Here is a 27,999-nt window from a genome sequence, read left to right as displayed (position 1 = left end):
AAGATGATATCCACAGCAGGTCAAAATAACCCAGAGGCCAGTGATAGCAAACAAAGCAACAAAAAGATTCATGTTTTATAAAAGAATGAATTTAAAATTTGTGTCTAGTATCATACAGATAACAATGTAAGCAAATTTTCTAATGGTAAAAGTACATTTAGGTTCTGAGCTTTAATGTTTTGTGTGTATAGTACCGCACGTCCTTGAACCATCTACAGCAGCATTGTGCATTACTTTAATGCCATGAAAAATTATACCGTATAATCTTTAGTGTAAAGTGAATTTTATAAAGTATACAGTTATACAGGCTGGATCAGGTTACCCCGAATCCTTCTGTAGTTACACCACCATAGGCCTAGGCTGCTGAGGGCATCCTACGAAGCACTGAGTGTTTCTTCTTCACTCACTCCTTTCACCCTCTCTGAGCTTACACACGACTCTGGATTTAATCAATTACTTATTATTAATCATTTGCTCTCTTCCACAGTGTGTTTTTTTGTCCAGTCTTCCTCCCACCATGCCCAACCTGTCGTGACAGACAGCTGCCACTTCCTGAGCCTGGTTCTGCCAAAGGTTTCTTCCTGTTCATAGGCAGTTTTCCCTTCCCAGTATTGCCAAGAGGCTGTTTACTTAGGAATAATTTGATTGTTGGGGATTTCTCTGTGTGTTCATTGAACAAATTCCCCATCATGGTCAGACACCTTACTGACATCATGCAGCCCAAGGATACCCTGAGAAACTCTGGCTTTCAGGCAATGCTGGTATGTTAAAAAGAATGTGATCACAGAATTTATTCTAAATGCTTTATTACTCTAACAAATTAAATAAGAACATATAATACAAGGTGTCTCGAGCCTTTGATTACAATATAGCCTATTATTAACATTATTTAAATACAGTATCCAATGTCATTGAGTTTTACTGCAGCATTTAATCTAATATTCCTCAACATTATCCCACATCTTCTGAGGCTTTTCAGCAGAAATTTCAAGTTTGAGGTTTCAGGTGTCAGAAAACAGTTTCTCGGGCGATCATAACTGTGCATATAAGAGAAAAGTGGTGGTCAGTATGTTTACATCAAGAGAATTTAAAAAAAAAAAAATCAATGTAAAAAGCACTGGACTAAAATAAAAGAGAGAATGAAGTATTCAGATTTGAGTTAATTTAGTTTAACCTGCCCTCTGAGCAGAAAAATATTTGCTGTCAGTGCTAAGAACAACAACCACAAATGCTAATCATGTTAGCATTGGTTTCAACATGTGACCCTCAATAAGCAGAATTACAATACAGGAACTAACAACTGAAACAGCTCTTACAGTATGTTATGTGGTTTGCTTGGTTCACGTTAACTTTGAATTGGAAACAAATGTATTACAACTTACAGTACATAAATTGAGGGATTATCAGAGTACTGACAGAAAATCTGAAACCATAACTATGAATGTTTATGTAAACACAATGATTTTCAGGCTGTGTTTAGGATTTCCTAAAACTGACAGCTTGATTAACAATCAACCACTTTCCACTTTGAAAACACATAGTTTAAATTTTAACAGCCCAATTAAATGTCTCCTGATCGCACTGTTGAGTCCTTGCTTCTTTTCTTTGTTTTACTCACTGACAGTCACGGCTGCCTTGGACAAATTATCGCTGAAAGTGCATTGGCTGCACAACATCGTAAAGTGTAATGGGATGATTAAGCAAGGACTGATCTCAGAGATGTATGGTACAGACACCAACATTTCAGAATAACTTTTTAAGTGATACTAACTAGCCCACAGCACAGAAAATGGAAGATTAGGGGTACTGTACTAAACAACTTGTACTTTCTTCCAAATTTCTTCACATCTCCAACCTTCCTGATTAAGAACAGGCAAGATTTTATGAGCAATGTGACATAAATCTAAAGAGAAAACAAAGCTTGTTGTAATCACTGCCATGTCAAAACTGGAAAAAAAGAAGAAGAAAAAAGAAAGTGCAATAATATTATCCACAATGTGATGAATCCATAGTAATGTGTCTGGAGCATCAGGCATGTGCCACTCATTCTCCAAGGTTTGGCCTCCTGTGGTGACTCAACGTTACTCTCACAAGATCCAACTTTAACTGCTTTTTTGTGTTTTGCTTTGTTTTGTTGTTTGTTGTTTTTTTTTAAGCTTGGATCTGGACACCATAGGCTTCTTGTTTTAGCCCAGCATTGCAATCAAAATCTTCATGTTTCTCCGAACTGACTGAGAGCCCAGTGTGCTTTTCGGCCCCTGTAATGCCTTTTTCCTTTTACTTGGCAGCAGTTGGCTGAGAAACACCGAAACTGAGGACCAAAGAGATGGCGAGAGAAGCAGAATGAATAAATGAGAATGAAAAATACAATTTCCTTTTTTTCTTTTCAAAAAAAGAGGAAAGGTTATTACAGTCATTGCAAAAGTTGAGAACCAGCATTTTTACCCTTTAAACAGACATGTGACTGCAATGCGACTAAGTGATGTGTGCTGTGCTGTGATTCTTCTACCTTGTGATCTAGTGACTGGTAGGAAACGGGCCATGTGTGTTGATGGACTGTTGCAGCTTCTCTTCTTTGGCTCTTCTGCTGTGGCAAAGCTGGAAAACAAAAGTCATGTGAAGTTTCCCCTTAAAATGTTAAGTGTTGTACTTCCTATAACATTCACACCTAAATTACAATAGAGCCAGATGCAGTAAATATGGCACAAATTAAAACTAACATTTTTTTAAAAAGTGTCGGGAGGTTCAATAAAACCTCTATTTTTAAACAATTAAAAATTTCTGACAATTATTTCATGGTTTAGTCTTTAAAAGGTTAAAAAAAAAGCCAACATGTAACACTAGAACAGCCAGGCGGCATCATGTTTACCCACTGATGCAACAGCATCAACAAAAGCAAAGATTTCACTTCTTGAATAAGGTTTTTTACTTTCTCAAATGATAACAAATAAAAGAAGCTACTTTCAGCTTTCCCTTGCCACAAGGGGTCAACACAGTGGGTAGGCTTTGCATGATAGATTTGTCATTATCATGACCGTCATCAGTCTCTCTCCAGTTCTTTACAGGTTTAACACCCTGTTTGCATCCCATTCAAAACTCAAAAAAAAGATTTTTTATCCAACTCCAGTCCCCTGTTTATGTATCGTTCAATCAAACCCAGCTAACTCTGACTCGTACAACATGCTTAACGAAACATGAATTAAAAAACAGCATAAAAATGACTCCTGGCCAATTCTAGGTATAAATGGCTTTTTGTCGTTCTTGTTGTTGTTAGCATCTCACTGTTCTTTTTTCCATGAAGCTGTTCAGGAATTCGTCAATGTCAATGCGTCCTTCCAAGAAGTTTTCAGCCGTCTCCTCAGACTCCTCCTCTGCCTGGTGAGCAGCAACTTTTAACCGAGCCTGTAGAGTGCTTAGACTGCAACTCTGGTAGGGAATAAAATAAAATAAACAAAAACAAAACATTAATGACAAATACAAAATGATCAAAGAGTGTTTACAGGCAAGCGTGTCTGGGTTGATATCTATAAGCTCTTCTTTAGAGTATTGCTCAATCTAATGAGTGCTGCTAAACAAATCCTTTTTTCTGCTGGTGAAGGGATCTTGCATTGGCCAAGTCAAGTAAAAAGACAATATAGAATCTTCAGGATAACCTGCTGAAAGATTAAAGTAACTGTATGTATATATTTGAGCCTTTAATGTATACTTTTGACTCTGTGTGGATTAAAGAAAATTCAAAAGAAATTCAAACTTATGCACCCAATATTTGCTATGTAAAGTGAATATATGCTGTGCAATCATTAAACCCTGGAAAAGTCCATTAAAAGCCAAAAAATCACCACAACGTTCACGTCAGTGATGAGTGTATATAAACCTCTGACCACAACTGTAGCAGACCGACATGTAGTCACCAATTAAGTCTGCATCTTATATTTTACTTTTTCTTTTTGTGCTTGGTTTTCTGGAAACTGACCAGTCAATCAAGCTTAGCTTAAGTAACAAAGACTACTACAATTACACAGTTATACAATTCACAAGTTACACAGTATATTAAACAACCCAAGCTCAGTTCCAATCAACAAAATGATAAATCAGTATTGGAATAAACATATGAAAATGTCAAAACTCTCATTTCAAGATGTGTATTTACACTAAACATGTATTATGTGTAAAACCAGAGTGTGCTGGTGTGGCCATTTACCTCACTGAGTTCGTGCTGTCTCTGCATCTTTGTTTCAAAAGCTGACTTCATCTGAGTCAGCTGTTCATACTGTTAGCACAAGAGACAAAAACACATAATAAGCAGCAGGACAATGGTATAAACGGATATGTGAGCCATGCGTGTATGACACAGAGAGGAGACCGGGCCTTTGCAGTTACTGCGCCTAAACTCTGAAACTGTCGGCCTTTTTAAATTCGGACATTTCAAACATTTTTAAAACCTGTCTGAACACACCTCTTTAATCCCTAGCTTTTAACTGTGACTGAGTTGTTTTGCTTTTGTGGCTTATCTTCTATTTTTCTATATTGATGTATATATTTATTATTTTTCTGGTTTTCAGTTTGTACAGCACTTTGGTCAAACTGCGTTGTTTTTAAATGTGCTTATAAATACACTGACTTGACTTGATTATGAAACAAAGAGGAATGATGTAAGAACTGACCTTGTAGAGCATCTCTTGTCTTTTTCCTTCCAGATGTGGCTCCATTTGAAGGTTTTTCTCTGCAAAAACACATTGACACCCACTTAAATTAGAGCTTCACTTTCCTATGACTCGCAAGACCATCTATGAGAACAGGGAAGGAACTTACTGGCCATGTCCAGTATATTGTTGATCAACTCTTCTTTATCAGATGTGACCTGTTTGAGTTGTGGCAAACTCACAAAAAAATTGAGCAACACATCCTCGTTTTCAGACATATCTGACAACTGTGTCAGGCTGGGGGTGAATAAAGAAAAAAGTGGATAAATGGGCAGATATGTGAGAGAATAATTATTTGATGTGTGTGCCCACTTACAAAAAAACATGAAAAGCCTGTAACTTTTATTGTAGGCTCATTTTAATGGATAGAGACAGAATATCAACCAAAACCCATAAATAACAAACTTAGGACATGCCTGTACATGTGCCTTTTTGAGCAGAAATGGCCTGTAAATGGTAAATGGCCTGTATTTATATAGCGCTTTACTAGTCCCTAAGGACCCCAAAGCGATCTACATATCCAGTCATTCACCCATTCATGCACACATTCACACACTGGTGATGGCAAGCTACGTTGTAGCCACAGCCACCCTGGGGCGCACTGACAGACCCTGCAGGTGCTGAAAGGTTTAAGTCATTTATGGCATAGAGTGTTACATTGTGTTCTGTCTTCAGATCACTAACAAGTTCTTCCTGTGTAGTTTCAGGTTGATCCACCACCTTTCTCATGATCATCCTCACCCCCTGAAGCAAGATTTTTATAGTTTTATAGTTCTAGATTTTCCAACTACTTTTTGGAGATTTTTCTGCATTTTGGGTTGATAATCTGTCTCTCACCATTAAAATGAAACTACCAGAAAAATTAGACACTATCGTTTTCTTTGTAAGTGAGCAAACTTATAAATTCAGCATTATTTATAATTATTTCTACCACTTTACATAAACAGTGGGTAAGATGTTGAATACATCAATAATGAAATAATTTTTGTCATGAACAAACATTTCACACTGTGCAAACATTTTAATTTGAAATCATTAAGGAATACTTTACTTCATGTCACAGAGTTCAGGAAAAGACTCGGGAATCTCGGGCATCTTGTACACATGTCCATTTAGTCCAGTCTGGAAGAAACAGATGTAATATATTCACATCACAATCTTCAGTGTATTAATGTCTGAACACTAGAGTTGTGTCAGACTGTCCAATGCTAGTTCTCTGAGTAATTTTATCTGATGCCATCTGCTTCTTCCTGTTATGTGTAATGTCCATGCACTAGTGGCACTAACATTGGCCAGCATGAGATTAAAGTTTTATTTGAGAGACCTAGACAGCCCATATTAGTTGTATGGAGTGTTAGTGACAGCACAAGTTGTCGATTTGTTGGCAGGACACCATGGCTTTTTTCCCCGTTATGTTTTAAGCTTGGATTTTTTTTCTTCATTCGCTGATTTGTTTTGTTTTTCACTTGGTTTTCACTTTTGATTTAACTCTGGTTAGGTTTATATGCTGAAAACTGCTTGATTAGGTTCAACAAAAAGTTCTGGTTTGGGGTAAAATACATCCTTGAGTTCCACAAAATTCCCTTTAAATTTGAGAAATTTCCCCATCAGTGACATTTTCTCAACCATTCGTGGGTTGCTTCCACCCCGGCTAATGTTTACATTTCCAAAGCGATCTTTATTAAACAGAAATTGTGCTGGAAGCAGTCCAGAACCTGGGATATAGGTGGAGGAACCTAAAACTTTTTGATCAACACTTTTATCTGGTTTGGTGAAGGTGATGCTTGGCCTGCCATATGCTTGACTGTTACCATTCCATTTTTATACACTGTGGATCAATTGCATACCTCTGAATCTCCAATAGGTACAGGCAGTGGCAGGTCAGAAATTATTCCATATGGCGCTTGAGCTCGAGGGGGCCCAAGGGCACTATCGACCCCTGGGTGAGGCATTGGCGCAGGGGCTGGACCAGGAGGCGGTGTCTGACTGGGTCCCATGTGGCGAGAACCAAAGTGAAAAGCCGGATTGGGGTAAGGTGCTATACCTGATGATTTGTACATACTGCTCCAGTGGAAAAAGAAAAGAATAAGCAGAACATCAATGCTTCAATGATTTTTTAATGTGGAAAAAATATATCAAACTGCTTTTTAGAACCACTTTATACATTGTCTATAAACTCTGACTAAAAAAATATTTAAAATAAGACCACACTTGAAAAATATATGAACTTTCTTAGAATGCCATAAGAAAGTACTGAGAAACAAGTGTCTTATATTCTCAATGACAGTAGGAGGAGACTTACTAAGGAAAGCCAGAAGGACCACTAGACATCAAGGCGGGAGGACTTTTCCAGAACTCGTCAAGCAGACTTTGGATGACCTTTCCCAGGTCTGAGTGCATCCCAAACTAGAACATATATAACAACAACTAAATACAGTAACATGGATAAAATTAAAGAAGAACCTAAAATAAGTGGATTTACTTTACAATGAACCAATGAAAGAAACAGAAAAAAAAAGAAAAAAGTACATGTTTTTTCAGCTGATGAACACCTGGTTTATGTGCACAAATGAAGCAAGGATACCACAGAAAAAGCTGTGCATCGACAACAGCCCTCCCCACTCTATCTGGATCTGTCATAGTTTATAATTATACACTGAAGTGTGTAACATAATCAATTTAATTATGTATTAAATTATTTTTTAAAATTTGGTTACATTCAAGATGCTTTCTAAAGTATGCTATTTATTTATTTGTGTGTGCAGATGATGTATTATAGCTTTAGAAAACTGGATTACGTATACGTATTTCCAAGTAAACTGGATAATAGAATTAGACTATTTTTCTTGGTTGAAGACACAGAGCATTTGATGGTGGTGAAAAGACCTACTGCTAGCCTTGGAAACCCCCTAACGTTAAGTTACTTATTTCACTTTCACTTTTAGTCAGATGAGAAATGTAGTTATCTTGGACACTACCATGAGTAATGATCTTTCAACTCGTCCTGCTGCTTTCACAGCAATGCTGTCGCTTTGCAGCGTTTTACTTCCCTTTCTCTCTCTCTTTTTTTGTTTTCACACAGATCATTGAAAAACAAACAAATAAAGAAAACCACACACACATTTGTGCAATGACACTTTAAACAAAAAAAAAAAGTGTTATCTGTGTCATTTTAAGTATTGATTCCGGATGCTATAATTTATAATTCTTCTTTAAGATCTAAAAAAAACCAAACCTCTTTAATCCTCAAAAGCTACTTACATTAGTGATGAGGGGGCTCTTGATCATAGTGCCATTATTGCTGTCCACTAAATGATGACCAACAGGGGGAAAGACGCTAACCACAGGTTTCTCCTGGGGGAACTGAGGAGGCAGCAAACTGAAATGAAGGGTAACAAAAGAGAAGTGTTTAACTTTCATAGTTAAACCCTTTAATGTTAACTATCAACAATTTACAGCCCAGATAATATAAATCTAGTTATGATGTAGTATTGCTGGATAATCAATCAACATGACTGGATAATCAATAGGAAACAAGTGATAAATTGTGTCATAAATTGTGTTCTTGGGATTAGTAACACCTGTATTTACCTGCTGTTACAGGCCAAAGTGGCATCTGTCAAAAATGTTTATGGCAAATACAGTTCAAATACAGTTCTGAAATACCCAGACCCAAACCAATTAATGGACAGTCCTCCACACCTATAAAGCCCAGCCCCATATTTTCTTTATAGGTGACAAAAATACAAGCAGAAATGGGAGTGAATGTGTGACAAAGATTTTTCCTAAGAGCTCTCATAAACATTTGACTACCTAATGCGAGAGTTACTAGAGCCTATGACACATACTTGGGTTCTCAACCGGCTTTACTAGTTTTTCTTGTCTTATCTTCTTTGTGGAAATCTGAAAATTTCTATCTTGTTTCTCCTGTAATGCTAACCTTCTTTTGTATTTATCTTACAGTGCTGTTAAGCCAAAGTCAGATTTCAATCAGTGGTGTAAGTACAGACTGACTTTGAGGCACACAAACCATTGTCTGTTGATAATCTGAAATTACTGTACGCAGTGTGACAAAAAGTTTCAGAAAAGAGGCCCATAAAATCCAAAATCCTTTTTGGCCTAACCCATGTTGACCGTCATAATCCTGGGTATGTTTAAGCAGCCTCCAGCATGGCTGCTATTATTCCCATTCTGACCACTCTTTTAAACTGACCCAAATTTCATCTGAAAAAACACGGCTGGTGATGACAGTGCCTGGCTACAGCAGTTTGCAGTTACAGAGACCACAGTCTCTAAGACTGAAGGCAATGTGGTACATGAGGTGCTATTTTCATTACCCCATGGTGTGAGACTCACAGTGCAAATTTCAGTGCACTTATTGAAAATAAAAACCAAGCAGAAATGCAAGAGAATACAATGACACTAGTGAGAGATCTGAAAAAAGCAGCCAGATGTGTACGAGAAAATGACCTCAAATGTATGATTAGGTAAGGCTCTTTGTTTTCACAGACATGCAAATTAGAACTTTTTGATCCCACCTGGTAGGTGTAAAAAATGTACTCACATGTTAACACTAATGGTTGAATTGTTGACTGTGAATGGTATTCTGTATTCCACATCCTTCTGGATTTCTGCAAGGCTGTAAAAAAGGAACAGGGCCAGAAATTTGAAGATTTATCAACATACAACCAAAAGAAGATGGAAAAGGAGAATTATACACCTAAGGTCAAGGTCTATGAAATTCTGCTAGTTTAAGAGCAAATGATAGATTCAGTATTTATCCTCACCCAACAACTTCTGTGGGTGAGGGATTAAAATTGCACAGAAGGTGAACATAGTTTTTCATGAATAAGTAAATGCAATCTATTTATGGTACTTAGTAGTTGATCACTGGGGAAAAGGTAGAAAAAAAAAAGAGTTGTTTCACAAAAAAGAGCAATTAATACATTTGACATGTTAGGTTTTAAAATCACACACAAGTGTCTGTCAGTCTCTGATAATAATGAACTTTCCCTTTCACTGCCTCTAAGGCTGCTGATACCACTATTTATCTGAATAACTTCATTTTCACCAGATAAACTGCACCAGTGAAATGATGGAATAATTGTAATGCTACACTGTTTATAAAATCACAACTTGAAAAAAATAGGGCAAAAAAGGTTCATGTTGAAGTTGGTCCGGAAATCAATATAAGGGGTTTAAACAGTCAACACCCCCCCAAAAATCAATTATCATGTCAAAGCAGCATGTAGAAAACCTTCACCTTACACCTAGTAACATCAGTGTCATCACATGAGAAGCATTCAACAGAGCTCCATGACATCTAAAAGCACATGATCTGATTTGATATGCTTGGTTCCTTCTCAGAAACTGTGTAATCCCATTTCTTTGTCACACACTTGGCATAATTCGCATTAGGAGGTAGAAGACTGTGACTCCATGCTGGCTCAAGAAATGAACCACAACAGTGGGTTTATGGTGGCTTACGCTGGACAGCATTCGTTGATAAACAAAGGCTAATACTTTAATCTCCACTTCTCAGTAACTAGCTCATCTTAAAACTACATGCATGGCAAACACATGACCACAGGACATGTCCAGCCATGAGCCCTAAAAATAGACCCTGTCATTTAATGCTAACATAGCACGCGCTAATTAGCCATGAGAAAAGGCTAGCAAGATTAGCTTACAAACCAGACTAAGGGGCTTCACAACAGTGGGTTTACCTAAAATAGTATTACATAATTTGAATATTTAGAGAACAGATGGGATAAATGTGGTCGATAATAAACGAAAAGTTGGTTGCTAGCATGAGGTACTTTTAACTTAACTGTGAGAAGTAGCTAGCTCTGAGAAGTAAACAGCAGGTGTGTTTGTAAACTGAGTGAGGGTGTTTTCTATTTAACCCCATTAAAATGTTCAGGAAACATCATGGTGACCATAAAACAATCTTACGGGTCGGGTTTTGGGGTGACGGATCGTTATTACCTTGGGTGGGCAGCTTTTAGGGACTCGATCTGCCGCTGTCTCTGTTGCTGTAAGCTGTTCAGAGGAGGGAGAGATCCAGAGCCTTTGGAGGTTGGGAAAAACCAGTTCATTCTCTTCTGGAGAAACCACTGACCGGACTTGGCGAATCTAAAGGCCGACTAAAACGAAGATGAAATGGAAGAGAAAGTCAGCATGAGCGGTACACGGTGTGGAGATTTGCGGCGCTGACCGCTGTTAGCTGTTTGACTCTCGGTTTCTCGTCTTCACAAGGTTTACTTTCTGTATACGTTACAAAGTCGGATGGCATATCCTCATTTGTTGGTTAAAGTGTCAGTTCCGGTTTATCTCCCAAGAGCTGTGTGTAAATGTCACCCAGTCATTAATATCAAGCGACAGATTAACGCTAAAGGAAGAAAACAACCAAGCTAATAACAGCTTGATCAACTTATTTACGTGTTACGTCACGCAAACGCCTACGTAGAGCGCAACTTCCTGTTTATAACCTTTTTTTCCACAATAAAATATAAGAATAACATATTTTTTTGGATTGGACCTTATAATAAACTATGTGAGATTTAAGAATAAAGCAGCAAAGCCACGTTAAAAATGCGATTTTTTTTAGTAACACAAATGCTAATTTTGTGAGTGTTAAAAAGTTTTAGGGTGAGCACGGGTTCCTCTTTATGTAGGACTCCACTACATTTTTATCCATTGTCCCACATATTCAGATATTGTTCCAAATTTTTGTTTTTAAAGTCCATCCTCTAGGATGCACATTCTTCTAAAGTGTGAAGAAAGTAGCAATTTCACCATTGGTCTTCTCCCATTTTTGTCAGTTATTTCTGAATCTAACAAGAAACCTGTAGCTAAAAAGGAAAACAGGTCCAATCTGAAAGAAATAGGCAGCTGCAAGGTGAGAATATAAATAGGCAGAATTTGATGGTAGTCTGTAGGATGACTTAAGAAATCAAGAAGTAGTAAGTGAAGGCAGACGCAAGGATTTAATAGTGGAAGCTTAACAAGGAAAAATTGTCACAGGCTCTGGGTGGTAGGGAAGAGTTCCCAGATATCTGGAAGTGATAGAGCTGAAGTGGTGAAGGAAATTGCCAAGATGGTTTTTGGTATTTTCTCTGGATAGAGAAAAGAAGACAAGGAGGGTTGGCGGTGAAATGAGGAAATGCAGGAAAGTATTCAAAGGAATACTTTCCTGCATTTCCTTTATTTGCAGTGCTAATGCAAATAAATAGTAAGCTAGAAGAAAGTCAACAGGAGTACCGGGAGGGCTTTAATCCTAGTGATTTGCTTTTTTAAAGTTGACATAAAGTATATTAAAAAAACAAAACACTCCAAAAAACTCCAAACCTCAAAGAGGTTTTCAAAGGTGGTTGAAAAATGTCCCAATAATTTATCTCACACTGATTTTATCACACTGATCATAGTCAGGTGTACAGTATAGATTTTATTATTTGCACTGACAATACTGCACCCAGTTCCACTGTATATATGCAATGGCGATAAAGATTATTGTACTTATCAGTCCTAGCATAACTAAGTCAACATAACTTTAACTTAATTCTTGAATGTGTCCATCAACTTTCATTTTCTTCAAAATAATTTAATACATATTATAATGCAACACAATTACCAACCATTCAAGCAAACATGGCACTTTTTTTTTTTCTTAATAAATGGGAATCAAATACAGGGCAGAAGGCCAAGGCATGCTGCAGTGCCTTTTTTCCCTTACTTTTTCTGGAACACCAGATAAAAATACACACCCAAGAAACCAAGGAGACGTAAATACTGCTTGAGGACCCTAGGTTGACAAATGAATCATCTAATAACAAAGAAACAAAACCAACAGTTAGTTTAATAGTTAACTACTATTATATAAAAGTGCTGGTGAACTTCATAATTGGGTGGCTGCAGGTGCGTCCACCACACTGATATGTATGACAACCAGTGGGGAGCAGAAGGGGGGTCCCCCACCCCGAGATCACGATTCATGGTGAACATGTAACACTTGTAATCACATACTTTTAAAACATGTTTATCTCAAACATTTGCTCAAAAGTTTGCATTTAAACTAAGGTGCTTTTAAAGTATGAAATTGTAAAACCAAAGCCAACCTTCTTTAAAACATATTTCCTTCCTTTATGCTCCATAACGAGGCAAAGAGAAATAATTTCAAACACTTGCTTTTTGCCCAGAAGTGACAACCATCTGTGTTTTTAGCCCTTGTGATAAAAACAGGAGCTTTAAGCACTTAAAACCACATTTTGACCTTTAAATCCTGTCTATGACCACTCAGACCATATTCCCTTCATCAAAACTACATTGAACTACAACTTTTACAAAAGTAAGATCAATCTACTGATAAAAATATTTTTTGGCAACACCAATTTGGGAACATTTATGTTGCTCATGTTCAAAAATTTGATAGTAGTAAAAGATCATTTGGACCTGGTTTTTTGTCAACTAAAGGGGATGATAAAGCCATGGAGATGGTATCAGTTTAAAGGGGACAAGTGGATGGTTCACTCACAATATTAATTTGCTTTACTTCATACACAGTCCCTGTAAATGCTTTCTAGGCTTGGTAATGCAATTCCCAGCAACTTACTTGCTATCGTTACTGTCTTTCTAATTGCCTTTTTCTGTCCCTCAGAGGCATTTCCAAACAAACAGTACAGAAATTCAACACACTTTCAACAAAAGCCCAATAGAACATGTAAAGCATTTTAGACTTTGAAGGCTAAAAGTTTCCGCAAAAATATAGATTCAATGCCTGTCTTATCCAGTTACTTTTGTGGGTGAGAGGTGAGAGATTTAAAGAACTCAGAAGTCAAACATGACTTCTCAAGTATTAGTAAAGAGCAAGTGTCTGGAAAAACAGTTACGCAAGGTTTTCCTCTTCAGCTTTCTTAAAACAACTCAGATCATACTTGCTTCAGTGCTGTAAAGAAGCACTGAATAATCATGACTATTTATTAGTGTCATACTCGAATGGGAATATCACAACAAACCATGATGGTTTGCAAGACCATACGCTCCACAAACACATCAAATCAAAAATCATGGAAATGATCCTTGAAAGCATGAGGATGGAAACAACAAGTCATTCTCAGTACAATTATTCTCACTCAGGGTGTTGATCTTTTAGAAATCGTCTCATTATCTAATGTTACAGTTTTTCTCAAATGCTAAAACACATTTCACAAACGTTCCCACCATGTTCCCCAATGTCTAAACACAACACCCTTTTCTAAAGCTACATAAACACAACCACACCTTCCCACTGCAAAACTCAAACTTTCACACCAAAAGAGCAGCTCGAAGCTTTCAAGAATGTAAACACTATACACATCATTACACACTACAGCAAAACAATTGAAAACACAATGCTCAATTTGTGAGAAGGTTCTTTGTTTCATAACTGCCAATGCATATTTTTCGAAACTATACGGTAACGGATCGTCGTAGATCTCTGCAGAGGATTAGGCATTTAGATTTGTGAGTTTCATATGAAGAGTATAAATCTATAGAAAATCCTGCATGTACGTACACTACTGTAACACAACTCAATGCAAAAACAGAATCTATTGCACACAACAGTACTCTTGAAAACATGATCAGGGTGTGAAGTTTTTTCATTAACTTTATTCACACCACACACACACTACAATCACTGTGCGGCATCATGTCGCTGAGCTGCATCGGGCCACATCACCTCATCCACATCGCAGGCTTATTGTCTCTCGCCAGGCACCGCGGGAAAAACGCCCTGGAATGGCGAATCCATCCTTGGAAGGCCTCCGCTGGGATGTCAACACAGGCCAGCTCCATTGCCCTTAGGAGGTTCTCTCTTGTGTATGGTTGTCTGTCATAAACCTTCCATCTCCACGATGAGAAGAACTCCTCTATAGGGTTCAGGAAAGGGGAGTAGGGTGGCAGACAGACGTTTAAAAAGTGGTCACTGTTGGTGGTGAAGCACTCTCTGATTTGGTTTGTTCTGTGGAAGCGGACATTGTCCCAAATGATCACATAAAGGTGATGTGCGGGCCCAGGATGGTGTTGTTGGCGGTCCAGGAGGATGTCTTTTAGCTCCTCTAGGAAGGTGAGGAGACGTTGGGTGTTGTGAGACCCAAGGACAGCATGCCGGTGGACAAGCCCCTCCGAACCCATGGCCGCACAAAGAGTAATATTACCCTCCCGTTGGCCAGGGACCTCAGTGATTGCTCTTTGGCCAATGATGTTACGGCCTCTTTGCCTTCGTTTCCGCAGGTTGAAGCCAGCCTCATCCAGGAAGAGGTACTCATGAGGTCTGGCCATCGCGTCCAACTGTAATATCCTCTGTGAAAATGTGAAAGTGCACAGGTGTTCAGAACAACAGTCAATCAGGTAGCACAGTATTGTCCAGAAGTAATGTAGGCCACTGAGCAACACAGTATGTCCACTAACTGTACTGTGAACATGGATGTATACTTACTTGCACATACTCGTAATGTAGGTCTTTGTGTCGCACAGAGTTGCGCTCAAAGGGAACCCTATAGACCTGTTTCATCTGCGTCTTTTGGCGCCGGAGAACTCGGTCTATTGTGGCCAAGCTGACATCGTCAATGCTCTCAAAGTTGACATTATTGGCAATGACTTTGTCTCTGATCTCCCGGAGTCTGATGAGGTTGTTCCCACAAACCATATCCACAATGAGGGTTTCTTGTGCCGCTGTAAATATGGCAACCCTCCCACCTCTATGTGGCATTCTTTCAACTCTAAAGAAAGAAACGTGTTGTCAATTGATATGTGTTACAATACAGTCACAACTGATTTGAAACCAATAGACTACTTTCACAGGTTTGTAAAACTGTATTGTGACAAAGAAAGCAATAGAGTACAATACCTGTTGTGTTGTCTGAATGCCCTGATAATGGTGGCCACGGTGAACCTACTCAGGTTTGGACGGACTCTTAGTCCTGCTTCAGCCATTGTCATGCCATGGACAATGACATGGTCAATGACTGTTGCTCACATCTCGTCCGTAATGATGGTGCGAGGTTGTCTTGCTCTCCCTCCTGGACCTTCTCCTCTCCCATGTTGGCCTCCTCCTCTTCCTTGTTGGCCTGCTCCTCTTCTTCCAGGGCCAGCTCTTCTCCCTCCTCTGCATCGAATTCCTCTTCCCCTGACTCTGCCTTCATCCATTGTGTTTGTTTGGACTCTTCAGCAAACCGTGCACTCTGAACTTGCTTTTATACATATGGTCACAGCATTAGCAACAAGTGTCTTCAATTTTGAGTCGTTGTGTGTAATGAATGACGCCAGGTGTGTTCATTGTGTTCAAATATTGCTGACTGTGGCAAGCATGTTGCATCACATGAGCTTTCATTTGAGAATATGAGCAGAGTTCTTTTGCAACTTGTGTTTTAGCAAGGCAAAATGTGGTTAGATTCATGACAACGGAGGATTGTGTTCTGTGAATTGTGTCTTCATGTGACATGTGTTTATGATATTGGTAAATGATGGCTAGATTTAGTAAATGTGTTTAGACAACTGGTCATTTGGTTTAGAGGTTTGGCGTTTGTGTTTTAGCATTTGAGAAAAACTGTAATGTTTGTCTGTTTGTTATGGGTTTTAGTATAGTGTGTCATTCAATCATGAGTGTTTTCAAAAATGGTCAAACAAACTTCATTCTGAGAAATTAATTTTTACATAAAATGTTTGATGTTGTATCTATTTTATGCTTAGAAGGAAGTATCACAAGTCATCGTCGTGGTTAGCGAGACCATACACTTTAGAAACACATTAATCAAATCAGAAACTATAGAAAGTATTGTCTTAACTTACATGAGTTTTAGTATAGTGTGTCATGCAATCATGAGTGTTCTAAAAAAATGATCAAGCAAACATCATTCTGAAAAATTATTTTTTATATAAAAGTCACCAAATGTTGGGGGTAACGTATGGTTACACTGTAACCTTGGTTCTCTGAGCGAGAGATTATCTCTCCACCCTGTATATATGGAATATGTAATGGAGTGGAGAGAGGTAACCGTGAGTAAGAATGATGCAACCATGAATGAGATGCAGTTTTAACTGTCTTGCAAACCAAGACTATGCTTTCAGGAATCATTTCTATAGTTTCTGACTTGAGAAACGTGTTTCTAGAGTTTATGGTCTCGCTAACCATGATGATGAGTTATGATATTCCCTTCTGAGCATGAAGCTGATGGAGCTGTGCTGTACATGTTCTCTGTCATCGGTGATTGCTTATTGCTCTACTGTAGAGCAGTGAGAAAGGGAATATGATCTGAGTGGTTATAGAAGTGTTAAACAGTCACTGAAAACTGTAATATTTATCTGTTTAATTGCTCATCACTACTTCCCTGTGGCTCAATGAAATAGTAAATTAGATAACAGTGGAAGCCCTGTATAAGATTGGTGATTTCTGGTTTTAAATGGTCAAATAAAGGTCAGTGCTAAGCCGAAATTATCTAATAAATTGTTAACCTAGACCAATAATACAAGTGGGCACTAGATGTCTCTGCCTGCTTAAAGAGCTGGTAGACTGACTACATTTAGTCCAAGTTTAAAAGATTCTTCTTCAACAGACTCATCTCTGTCACTCACTAAAAAAGAAAACAAACAGTTCATATAGGGACTTTACACAAGTTTTTTTTTTCTGATTTGTTAATACAGTAACTAGATTCTGCTTACATATGAAGGGGCTTGCATGGGATGATTTAACCTGTGTTTTTCAGTGGTTAAAGCACTTTCTAACAACCACTCAGATCATATTCCCTTCATCAAAGCTCAAAAAAGGGAACATCACAACTAATCACAGCGAGCCCATACACTCTAGAAACACAATCAGTTTGAAATTTGGTTCTATGTATGTTGTATGCTGTTCTATGTAAAATGTGTCCTTTGTCAGCACCTCAAGGTGTGGTGGAGGTTGGCACCCTAGACACTCATAACAAACAGACAAACAGTAACATTAGATAATGAGACGATTTCTAAAAGATCAACACCCTGAGTGAGAATAATTGTACTGAGATTGACTTGTTGTTTCCAGTCTCACTTTTGCTAAGACTATACTTTTAGAGATCATTTTTATAGTTTTTGACTTGAGAAATGTGTTTCTAGAGTGTATGGTCTCGCTAACCACGATGACAAGTTGTGATATTCCCTTTTGAGCATGAAGGTGATGGAGCTGTGCTGTACATGTTCTCTGTCATCGGTGATTGCTTATTGGTCTACTGTAGAGCAGTGAGGAAGGGAGTATGATCAGAGTGGCTCTAGAACACTTGAAAAATAAGTCTTTCTTTGTCTGGTGAATACTTCTACATATGTAATTATGGGCTTTGGTCACGATTTAAGATGGTGTGACATTTAATGGCCATGTGAACAACTGCATCTGAAATGTGCACTATTTACGGTTTTTTGTCATTTTCAAATTTTATCTTTCTGGAAAACAATCACAGTAATGGCAGCTACAGATTTTGGATTGAGTAAATGGTATTATGTTTAACTACTTTTACCGAGCAACAAGGCTCTCAAAACTGGATTTAAATGTTATGTAATCATCTTTAACAGCAGCTTTATCTGAGCTAATGTTACTGTAGTTACGTACAACAGTGATAGTTCATTAACTTCTCATTAACTCAACACTTTGGCCATGTTTAACAGCTGAGGCAAACTATGAGTGAGAGTAGTCCTGGGAATCACTAACTCTTTCTGCCCACCGTTTTTCTAAGGCTATACTTTCAAGGATCATTTCACCAATAGTGAAATTGCTACTTTCCTCACACTTTAGAAGACGTTTAGCAGTTTTTCACACAGCCATTAAATTGTGACTAAAGCCCATACATGTGTGGAAACAATCAGTAGACAAAAAAAGACTTATTATTTAACTCTTCTAGAGCCACTCTGATCATATTTCCCTCGTCACTGCTCTACAGTAGAGCAATAAGCAATCATCAATGACAGAGAACATGTGCAGCACAGCACTACTCCATCAGCTTCATGCTCAAAAGGGAACATCACAACTCATCATCGTGGTTAGCGAGACCATACACTCTAGAAACACATTTCTCAAGTCAGAAACTATAGAAATGATCCCTGAAAGTATAGTCTTAGGTGACAGGAGGGTTAAAACTGCATCTCATTCATGGTAGCATCATTCTTACTCACGGTTACTTCAGTGGCTCATCCAAAGATACCAGTGCTTTTCTTCCTTATTTTAAGAAATAGTTAAGAAACGTGCCACTAAAATTTATTTACTTATTTATTTGATAGATTTGAGATATTTTTTTAAAGTGTGTGGTGCGGCAATCAAATTGAGTCATCCTCATGAGTCGTAGTCCTGTCTGGCTGAGAATTTTATTTCTATTCTGTTCTCTTTGCTTAAAATCTAGCTGTTCTCTATCATATTGAGACTATCTCTCTCCACTCCGTTACATATTCCATATATACAGGGTGGAGAGATAGTCTCTCGCTCAGAGAACCAAGGTTACAGCGTAACCATATGTTACCCCCAACATCTGGTGACTTTTATCTAAAAAATAATTTCTCAGAATGAAGTTTGCTTGATCATTTTTTAGAACATTCATGATTGGTTGACACACTATACTAAAACTCGTGGAAGTTATGATTATACTTCCTATAGTTTCTGATTTGAGAAATGTATTTCTAAAGTGTATGGTCTCACTAACCACGACGATGACTTGTGATACTTCCTTCCAAGCATGAAATAGATAGAACAATCAGCTTGTCACTGATGATTGCTCTTTGGTTCCTTGTGGTGCATTGATGAAAGGAATACGGTCTGAATGGTTGCATGAACACAAAAAATGTAAATATTGGCTTGACTGCTTTTATCTATGACTGTACTGATGCTGGCTTAGATGTACTGTAGTTTAGATATATTGCTTAGTGGAAAGAAAATTATATAAGCAGTATTTGTTCTGAGGGACACAAAGATATTTTCTAAATGTCACAGTTATTAAAAAACAATTTGTGCTTTGGAAAATATTATGTACTATAGCATAATTATTTTTTAACACACATTTATTATATTACTATAGAAGGCATACACATGTGTAGGAATAAAAGGAGCTTCTGGTTACAATGTCAATTAGGACATAGATTTCCTGGAGAAGTTGAAATCAAACTTTACTGACATATTGCCCGTAAAGTAGATATTTGACAAGAGGCAGTCAAGTCAACCTGGCTGCCAGAAAGGGCTTAATTTAGCAGTCACTAGAGAAAATAGACTGGGCTTATTTTTGAACATACAAGGTTCATGTAGACTCACCGAAAAGGAAAGAAAAAAAGTTTACATTGCCTTGAATGGATGCAATAACTGAAGGTTGTTTTACCTCTTACAGTCGCTGTAAGACACCAGCCTTGCAAGTCTGTCACAGTGTAGCATTTGCAACATTCTTTTTATATTGAAAATATTTTTATACAACAATTTTTGTATGTTTCATGTAAATCCTAAACGTGTTACTCATAATAGGGCCTCTAAAAGATCAACACCCTGAGTGAGAATAACTGTACTGAGAGTGACTTGCTGTTTCCATCCTCAGCTTTGTTAAGACTATACTTTCAGGGATCATTTCTATAGTTTCTGACTTGAGAAATGTGTTTCTAGAGTGTATGGTCTCGCTGACCACGATGATGAGTTATGATATTCCCTTTTGAGCATGAAGCTGACAGACAACATCGTTCTGTTGTGTGTTTTCTGTCATTGATGATTGTTCAGAACATTGATGAAGAGAATATGCACTGAGTGGTTTTACTACAGTTGAAAATCAGAATAGTGTTTAACTGTTAATCTACACTTGCATATGTCTTGTACCAGGAAAGACAGTTATTCATACTTCTCATCTGCAAAAGTTACTGGATAAAACAACATTCACTCTATCATTTTCTTTCCAAACTAGCAGAAATAAACCCTGAGTATAGGTGGACAATTTGTTTTTCATCTTTTGTCGGATGTTCATAAATATTCATATTTGTGGTCCTGTTCTTTCACAGACTTGCAGAGATCCAGAAGGATGTGGAGTACAGAATACCATTCCCAGTCAACAACTCCACCATTAGTGTTAACACGCAAGTCCATTCGTCCGCCTATCAGGTGGGATTAAAACAAAGAGCATTACTTGATCAAAATTTGGCCAATCTCACATTTAAGGTCTTCTTCTTGTACACCTCTGGCTGCTATTTATAGATCACACATTATGCTCCCTTGCACTTGTGTATCTGCAAATCTTGGTTTTTATTTCAACAAACTATTAGCTGAGACCAATAATACAAGTGGCCACTAGATGTCTCTACCTGCTTGAAGAGGTGGTAGACTGACAACATTTAGTCCAAGTTCAAGAAATTCTTCCTCAACAGACTCGTCTCTGTCACTCACTGAAAAAAGAAAACTTGTGTAAAGCCCCAAAAGAACCTTCCCCCCCCAAGTTTTTAATGCAACCACTGAATTCTATTTACACATGAACTAACTTGCATGGGATGATTGTACCTGTGCTTTTAGTGCTATAACACCAGCTTGGTGAAACATACTTAAAAGTATTTCCTACAACCACTCAGATTATATTCCCTTTATTAAAGCTCCAAAAAGAAGCAATGAACAGTCATCAAGGACAGAAAACACATGACAAAATCATGGTTGTCCGCCAGTTTTAGGTTCAGAAAGGAATATCACAACTAATCATCGTGGTTGGCGAGACCACACACTCAAGAAACACATTTCTCAAATCAGAAATTTATAGAAATGATCCCTGAAAGTATAGTCTTAGCCAAGCAACGTCCAGAAAGAGCTAGTGATTCCCAGGACAGTCACTCTCACTAATGGTTTGCCTCAGCTGTCAAACATGGCCAAAGTCTTGGGTTAATGAGAAGTTAATGAACTATCACTGTTGTACGTAACTACAGTAACATTAGTGCAGATAACTCTGCTGTTAAAGATGATTACGTAACATTTAAATCCAGTATTGAGAGCGTTGATGCTTGGTAAAAGCAGTTAAATATAATACCATTTACTCACAATCCAAAATCTGTCGCTGCCATTACTGTGATTGTTTCCCAGAAAGTTAAAATTCAGAAATGACCAGAAATCGTAAATAGTGCACATTTCAGATGCAGTTGTTCACATGGCCATTAAACGTCACACCATCATAAATCATGACCAAAGCCCGTAATTACATATGTGGAAGCAATCACTAGACAAAAAAGAAGACTCAATTTGTTTAAGTCTTCTAGAACCACTCTGATCATATTCCCTTCCTCACTGCTCCACAGTAGAGCAATAAGCAATCATCAACGACAGAACATGTGCAGCACAGCACTATCCCATCACCTTCATGCTCAAAAGGGAACATCACAACTCATCATCGTGGTTAGCGAGACCATACACTCTAGAAACACATTTCTCAAGTCAGAAACTATAAATATAATCCCTGAAAGTATAGTCTTAATTAAGCAACGTCCAGAAAGAGCTAGTGATTCCCAGGACAGTCACTCTCACTCATGGTTTGCCTCAGCTGTCAAAACTGGTCAAACATGAACATTAGCTCAGACGTAAATGCAGTTTTAGATTTGGTAACCGCTGTTCTATGTAAAATGTGTCCTTTGTCAGCACCTCAAGGTGTGGCGGAGGTTGGCACCCTAGACAATCAAAAGTAAAATATCCAATCTAAAAACTGAATGTAATTTTACTTTTTGCATGGTTTTGTAACCATACATACAGGTCAGGCTAGGTAGCACTGGCCGGTTGACCACACGAGCAGCGACCCGAACCGAAACAATGGAAACTGCACAACATGAGGAAAGACGAGAAGAAGAAAGAACTCCCCCCAGACTGAGCTCCAACAGGGAGATCAGTTTGAGAACAGAAAAAAAACCCACCTCAGCACATAGCACATGAATCATCACATCTCACAACATCGAAGACATAAGCTTTGAAGGCATTTGGAGGGGGTGGGGGGGTGAGTGTAGGTCTGTGTCACTGTACGTGCGTATGTGTGTATGTATGTGTGTTCCATGTTTAGCCGAGAGAAAGTGTCCCTTCACTCGGTTGGGCAAAAGTCAACAATCTTCGGTCGACGCGGGTGGCCTTGAGTGAGGGGGAAGAAAGTCACAACACAGTCTTGTTATCTAACGGAGAATTTTTGTTATTCCCGTCAGCTTTTGCCTTGAGCATTCAGCTGGCGCCAGGGGGGCCGCATGAGATGAAGATGGTAGATGTTTTGGTTAGTGCGAACAAACTGCTTCCAGTTGGTCTAATGTCCATCACTGGTCACCAGGTCTCTCAATTCCCGTTGTTCTTCTCCAAGATCTTATCCATATTGCGTTCAATAAACACAGTCTGAGTGCTCACGGCCCTGCCTATCGTCTATCATGTCGGCCAGCCTTGTAGGATTTTGAACAGCTGTAGCCGCTTCTTGTTCTTCGATAAGCCAGGTCCGAGCCAGCTCCAATCAGCCAGAACTCTGTTATCGTGGTTCCAAATTGGTAGATGTCGTTCAATGTCTTCCATCGAGGGTGTCGCCAGACACGCGACGCAACTGACCATCGAGTATCCGGCAGCAAACGTCTCCGCAGGACAATCGGACTCTCCCAAGCCCAGGACTCTGTCAGTTTCGTTAAGGGACCAATTGATCAAATCCATAATTCTTCTTTAGGTTTTTAGAGAACAAGTCTGGGAGACTCTCTTAGGGTTAGAGAATAAGCAAGACTATACAAAAGACATGAGAAGCCAAGCAGGAAAGATAAGGGAGAGGGAGAAAGTGCGACCGCCTCTGTCAAGAGCCAAGAGAGAGAGTACTGAGGAAGACTCATTCTATTGTTAATTGTTTTAACCATCCACTTCACAGTGAGTTTGACTTGTTGCCCTCTGGCTGTTGTTTTAGAGTACCTGTGAGGAAGACCAAAAGACTCCTTAACAGCAAATAACTGTCTTGTGGCTTTTTATTATTGTTTTGTTTATTCTTATTGTTGCCCTTGCTGCTATAATAATTTCCCCTTGTGGGACAATAAAGTATTGAATTGAATTAAGGTCTTCTTCTTGTACACCTCTGGCTGCTATTTTTAGATCACACATTATGCTCCCTTGCACTTGTGTATGTGCAGATCTTGGTTTTTAATTTCAGTAAGTGCATTGAACTTTACATTGACAGTCTCACTCTGTGGAACAATGATGGTAGCACCTCATGTAACGCATTGCCTTCAGGTTTGGAGAATGGTATCTGTAACTGCAAAATGCTGTATGTATGGTTACAGAACCATGCAAAACTTAAAATTACATTCACTTCTTTAGATTGGATATTTTACTTTTGAGTGTCTAGGGTGCCAACCTCTGCCACACCTCGAGGTGCTGACAAAAGACACATTTTACATAGAACAGCATACAACATACATAGAATCAAATTTCAAACTGCATTTACGTCTCATTATCTGAGCTAATGTTAATGTTTGACCAGTTTTGAAAGCTGAGGCAAACCATTAGTGAGAGTGACTGTCCTGGGAATCACTAGCTCTTTCTGGACGTTGCTTAGCTAAGACTACACTTTCAGGGGTAATTTCTATAGTTTCTGACTTGAGAAATGTGTTTCTAGAGTGTATGGTCTCGCTGACCACGATAATGAGTTGTGATGTTCCCTTTTAAGCATAAAGTCAACAGACAACCATGATTTTGTCATGTGTTTTCTGTCATTGATGAATGTTTGTTATTTCTTTTCAGAGCTTTGACAAAGGGAATATGACCTGAGTGGTTACAGAAACCGCTTTAAATATGTTTCACCAAGCTAAGGTTACAGCACTAAAAACACAGGTACAATCATCCCATGCAAGTTAGTTCATGTGTAAATAGAATTCAGTGCTTGTATTAAAAACTCGGGGAGGTTCTTTTGGGGCTTTACACAAGTTTTCTTTTTTTAGTGAGTGACAGAGATGAGTCTGTTGAGGAAGAATTTCTTAAACTTGGACTAAATGTTGTCCAAGCAGGTAGAGACATCTAGTGGCCACTTGTATCGCATGTAAAATGTGGACTGTGTCATCAGAGCCAAGAGGTAGAAACCTACAGATGTTTGTTGGTTTGGTGCTTAACTCTAATCACTAAAACAAAACACATTTTAAAAGCAGTTTCAGAGGCTTTGCCATTATCATTAATCCACACCTTATTAACAGCAATGACTTTTTCACTCATGGTTCAGAAGTAAAGGCGATAATTACGTATTATGTATTATTGCTTGGCATAAAAAAGAAGTTAAAAATAAGAGTAAAGACTTATTGAACCAAATTAGATTTTCTTTACTAGTTTTTTCAGAAAGTCTTTTTCAACATTCTTCCTTCCCAATATATATTTCCATGAATTGGTTTTCAAAAGACTTCACAATTAACGACTCCTCCTACCACAACATTATGTTAACATCACCCTTGCCATACACAGTTTTTTGCTTTTTTCTCTCAAAAGCAAATTGCTTCTCTAGTAACATATTTACCATAGCAACAGCCATTCTTGTGATGCATGCTCAATCATCCAGGTAAATAAATCCCAAAGGTTGATTCTTTTCGCATTCATACAAATTCTGCCATTTATCTGGACTCAGGTCACCTCAAGCTTGGTCTCAGTTAATAGTTTATTAGATAATTTCTGCTTAGCACTGATCTTTATTTGACCATTTAAAACCAGAAATCACCCGGGGGAAACCCCCCCCCCCCCAAAACAACAAACAAGCCTTTTAATTTTAAACAGCACTTCCCCTCTGATCAAATTCACATCTTCACTGAGTCACAGGGAAGCATTGATCAGCAATTAATCACCAAGAACATATTAAGCAAATCATTACTCCCTGTGCTTCACACACTCAGAAAAGAACCACAACTCATTGTTGTGGATTGCAAGACCATAAAATTTTGAAACACAGATCTCAAATCAGAAATGATTTCCATTAAGTACAGCTTTAAAAGAAGCCATTTACCATTTACCATTTAATGCCTGGAAAGAATCATCACAGTTCATCATTACATTTCACCGCACACTAAAGAAATGCATTCGTCAAATCACAAACAATCCCAGAAAATCTAACAAGCCATTTGCAAGATGACTTTTCTCTCACAGGTTTTACCTCTGCTGCAAAACAACCACCTAATGAGTGAACAAAACAATAATGATGTTCATTAACATCCTCCCATGCAATGGAGGTGGCTCTCTTTTTACCTGGCCACATCACTATGATAACTTATGCTTTTCACTAATAACTTAACTCTCAGTTTTTTCTACAGTCCATTTATATGGATTCTCTGCTTCAGAAATACATTACATTAGAATTGTAGCATGGTTGCACAGTGGCTAGCACGGTAGTTAGCACTATAGTCTAACAGGAAGAAGGTCCTGAGGTTGACTCCACCATCTGGAGGATCTTTCTGTGTGGAGTTGCATGTTCTCCCTGGGTACTCTGGCTTCCTCCCACAGTCCAAAGACATCCAGATATTGGGGTAAGGTTAACTGGCCATTCTAAATTGCCCATAGGTTTGAATTTGAGTGAGAATGGTTGTCTGTCTCTCTGTGCTAGCTCTATGACAGACTGGTAACCTGACAGTCTATTTATAAACGGAAGAGAATGGATGGATAATTGGAGTTCCAAAAAAGCCTTGTTCTCTGGAATATAAAAAATATATATTCTTTTGTGAGTGGTTACCCAAACTGTTTAAAGGAATCTGAATAGATATCCCCAAGTAAATACACAATTTCCTTAGAGATTATTAAAGTATTCTGATTCTGACTGAAATAAGAGGCAGTAGATTTAATAACTATAATTTTTATGATCTTGAAAGGAGGCTGGCAAAGATGAAACGTTTCAGTTAAAGATGGTTTAAAATCTTTTGGAAACTTCACTTATCCATAAATACACTTTTCTGTAACATGTTAAACATCTTAAAAACTTCTAGTCTGTAGGTTTCTAGGTTGCTAAGCTCTGCCCTTAAGGTGACACAGTGCACATTTTGTTCTTTTTAAGGTCAACCTAATCACAGATTTTCCAAATAATCATCTAACATGTTCACTTGAGACTATCCTTCTTGTCATAATGTCCAGGTAATTGTTTGTTCAAATCACAATGGCCATAGTTGCACTTTGAAATTTAGTAACGCTATTCCATGTAAAATGTGAACTTTGTCACCACCTTGAGGTGAGGCAGAGGGTAGCACCCTAGACACTCAAAAGCAAAATATTCAATCTAAAGAAGTGAATCTAATTTTACTCTTGGCATGGCTGCGTAACCACTCTGATTGTCAATAACAGACAACACATGAAATAAAACTGTCTATCAGCTTCATTCTCCTCCTGTCTATGTAAAAAACACTGTACAAACATGTAAGAGAGTATGACAGGTTCATGTCTCTGACTCATTAAGAAGTAAGACTGTGTAAAAGCACCTGGGTAACATTTAAAGATGAATAACTTTTTATCTTTCCAATTTACTAACCTGACACTCAGACAGTCCTCAGTCCTCTTTTAAGATTTCACCGCAACAACCAAGATGATTTTTTGCTAAGGTAATGGTTTCTGTAACAGGAACTCTAAACACAAGCATCCAGAAAAACAATTAAACCACGCTTTACTACTTTTTAACACTCTTGTAACCACTCTGATCATGTTTCCTTCCTCAATGATCAGCAAAGAACAATCATCAATGATAGAGAGAACGAAATGAATCATTGCTCTCTACCAGCTTCATGCTCAGAAGAAAACATCGTGATTCATCATCGTGGTTAGCGAGACCACCCACTTTAGAAACACATTTCTCAAGTCAGAAACTATAGAAATGATCCCTGAAAGTATAGTCTTAGTGTGCTCACATGTTGAAACTGCATGTGGTTTTCAGTAAAGTCTTCATCACTCAGGGTTCTTCTCTGCTATTCAATAACCTTGTGCAGTTGCCATGTCTTGTCCAATCATCTGTGTTTATGCAAAGAACATAAACACAGAGGATGAAAGGAGACAGAGAAGCAAAGTGTGTGCGCATTAGAGGAGCTGCATAAGTCTGCTGTTTGATGAAACCAGAGCAACACACTAGATGCAGAGGAGAGAGAATACCAATGTTGGTCAATCCTCTTACTCCATAACACTGAGACATGCCTGAGAACTACCTCTAGTGCGTATGATGGCTAGCGATGGGACTCTTGATATTTATGTTTTAACAGCGTGTTGAGCAGATGTTTTGAAACACTGCTACAAAGTGTTGTTTGAAACACCTGTGTTACATGACAATAAGTAATATAGGTTTTGGTGCGCTTTTGC

General features: G+C 38.2%; 2 protein-coding genes, 7 non-coding genes and 2 pseudogenes across 9 annotated transcripts in view; 5 read left to right on the top strand and 6 right to left on the bottom strand.

The window, feature by feature from the left end:
- Positions 1-789: 789 nt before the first annotated feature.
- The window catches only part of vps37a (VPS37A subunit of ESCRT-I), a 32,520-nt gene continuing 5,310 nt past the window's right edge, over positions 790-27,999 (bottom strand). The window contains exons 2-13 of the mRNA XM_031727442.2: positions 10,692-10,849; positions 9,268-9,342; positions 7,965-8,082; positions 7,006-7,109; positions 6,551-6,764; positions 5,755-5,825; positions 4,813-4,940; positions 4,665-4,723; positions 4,202-4,270; positions 3,283-3,426; positions 2,510-2,598; positions 790-2,311 (exon numbers count right to left, since the gene is read on the bottom strand). Coding sequence (XP_031583302.2) covers positions 2,518-2,598; positions 3,283-3,426; positions 4,202-4,270; positions 4,665-4,723; positions 4,813-4,940; positions 5,755-5,825; positions 6,551-6,764; positions 7,006-7,109; positions 7,965-8,082; positions 9,268-9,342; positions 10,692-10,849 — 1,221 coding nt within the window. The 3' untranslated portion in view covers positions 790-2,311; positions 2,510-2,517. The remainder of the gene's footprint in view (positions 2,312-2,509; positions 2,599-3,282; positions 3,427-4,201; positions 4,271-4,664; positions 4,724-4,812; positions 4,941-5,754; positions 5,826-6,550; positions 6,765-7,005; positions 7,110-7,964; positions 8,083-9,267; positions 9,343-10,691; positions 10,850-27,999) is intronic.
- LOC120440674 lies at positions 12,137-16,154 on the bottom strand. The gene is made up of 3 exons (XM_039613665.1): positions 15,592-16,154; positions 15,181-15,463; positions 12,137-15,044 (listed from the first exon to the last, which is right to left on the bottom strand). Exons 1-3 carry the CDS (start codon positions 15,681-15,683, stop codon positions 14,418-14,420), a joined length of 1,002 nt encoding a protein of 333 aa, XP_039469599.1. The 5' UTR covers positions 15,684-16,154; the 3' UTR covers positions 12,137-14,417.
- On the top strand, positions 16,796-17,004 carry LOC116310630. The gene has a single exon (XR_004198724.1). It is a non-coding gene; the product is annotated as a small nucleolar RNA U3 (small nucleolar RNA).
- Positions 17,774-17,982, top strand: LOC116310633. Its single transcript, XR_004198726.1, has one exon. It is a non-coding gene; the product is annotated as a small nucleolar RNA U3 (small nucleolar RNA).
- On the bottom strand, positions 18,609-18,822 carry LOC116310629. Its single transcript, XR_004198723.1, has one exon. It is a non-coding gene; the product is annotated as a small nucleolar RNA U3 (small nucleolar RNA).
- On the top strand, positions 19,335-19,521 carry LOC116310636 (annotated as a pseudogene).
- Positions 20,283-20,483, top strand: LOC116310631 (annotated as a pseudogene).
- Positions 21,279-21,494, bottom strand: LOC116310635. Its single transcript, XR_004198728.1, has one exon. It is a non-coding gene; the product is annotated as a small nucleolar RNA U3 (small nucleolar RNA).
- On the bottom strand, positions 21,961-22,172 carry LOC116310632. Its single transcript, XR_004198725.2, has one exon. It is a non-coding gene; the product is annotated as a small nucleolar RNA U3 (small nucleolar RNA).
- On the top strand, positions 24,256-24,470 carry LOC116310634. The gene has a single exon (XR_004198727.1). It is a non-coding gene; the product is annotated as a small nucleolar RNA U3 (small nucleolar RNA).
- LOC116310640 lies at positions 27,341-27,546 on the bottom strand. Its single transcript, XR_004198732.1, has one exon. It is a non-coding gene; the product is annotated as a small nucleolar RNA U3 (small nucleolar RNA).

The sequence above is a fragment of the Oreochromis aureus genome, linkage group 6 (genome assembly GCF_013358895.1).
Source record: "Oreochromis aureus strain Israel breed Guangdong linkage group 6, ZZ_aureus, whole genome shotgun sequence".
NCBI classification, from domain to species: domain Eukaryota; kingdom Metazoa; phylum Chordata; class Actinopteri; order Cichliformes; family Cichlidae; genus Oreochromis; species Oreochromis aureus.
The sequence above is the reverse complement of the archived record's forward strand: the minus strand, read 5'-3'. Positions and strand labels throughout refer to the sequence as shown.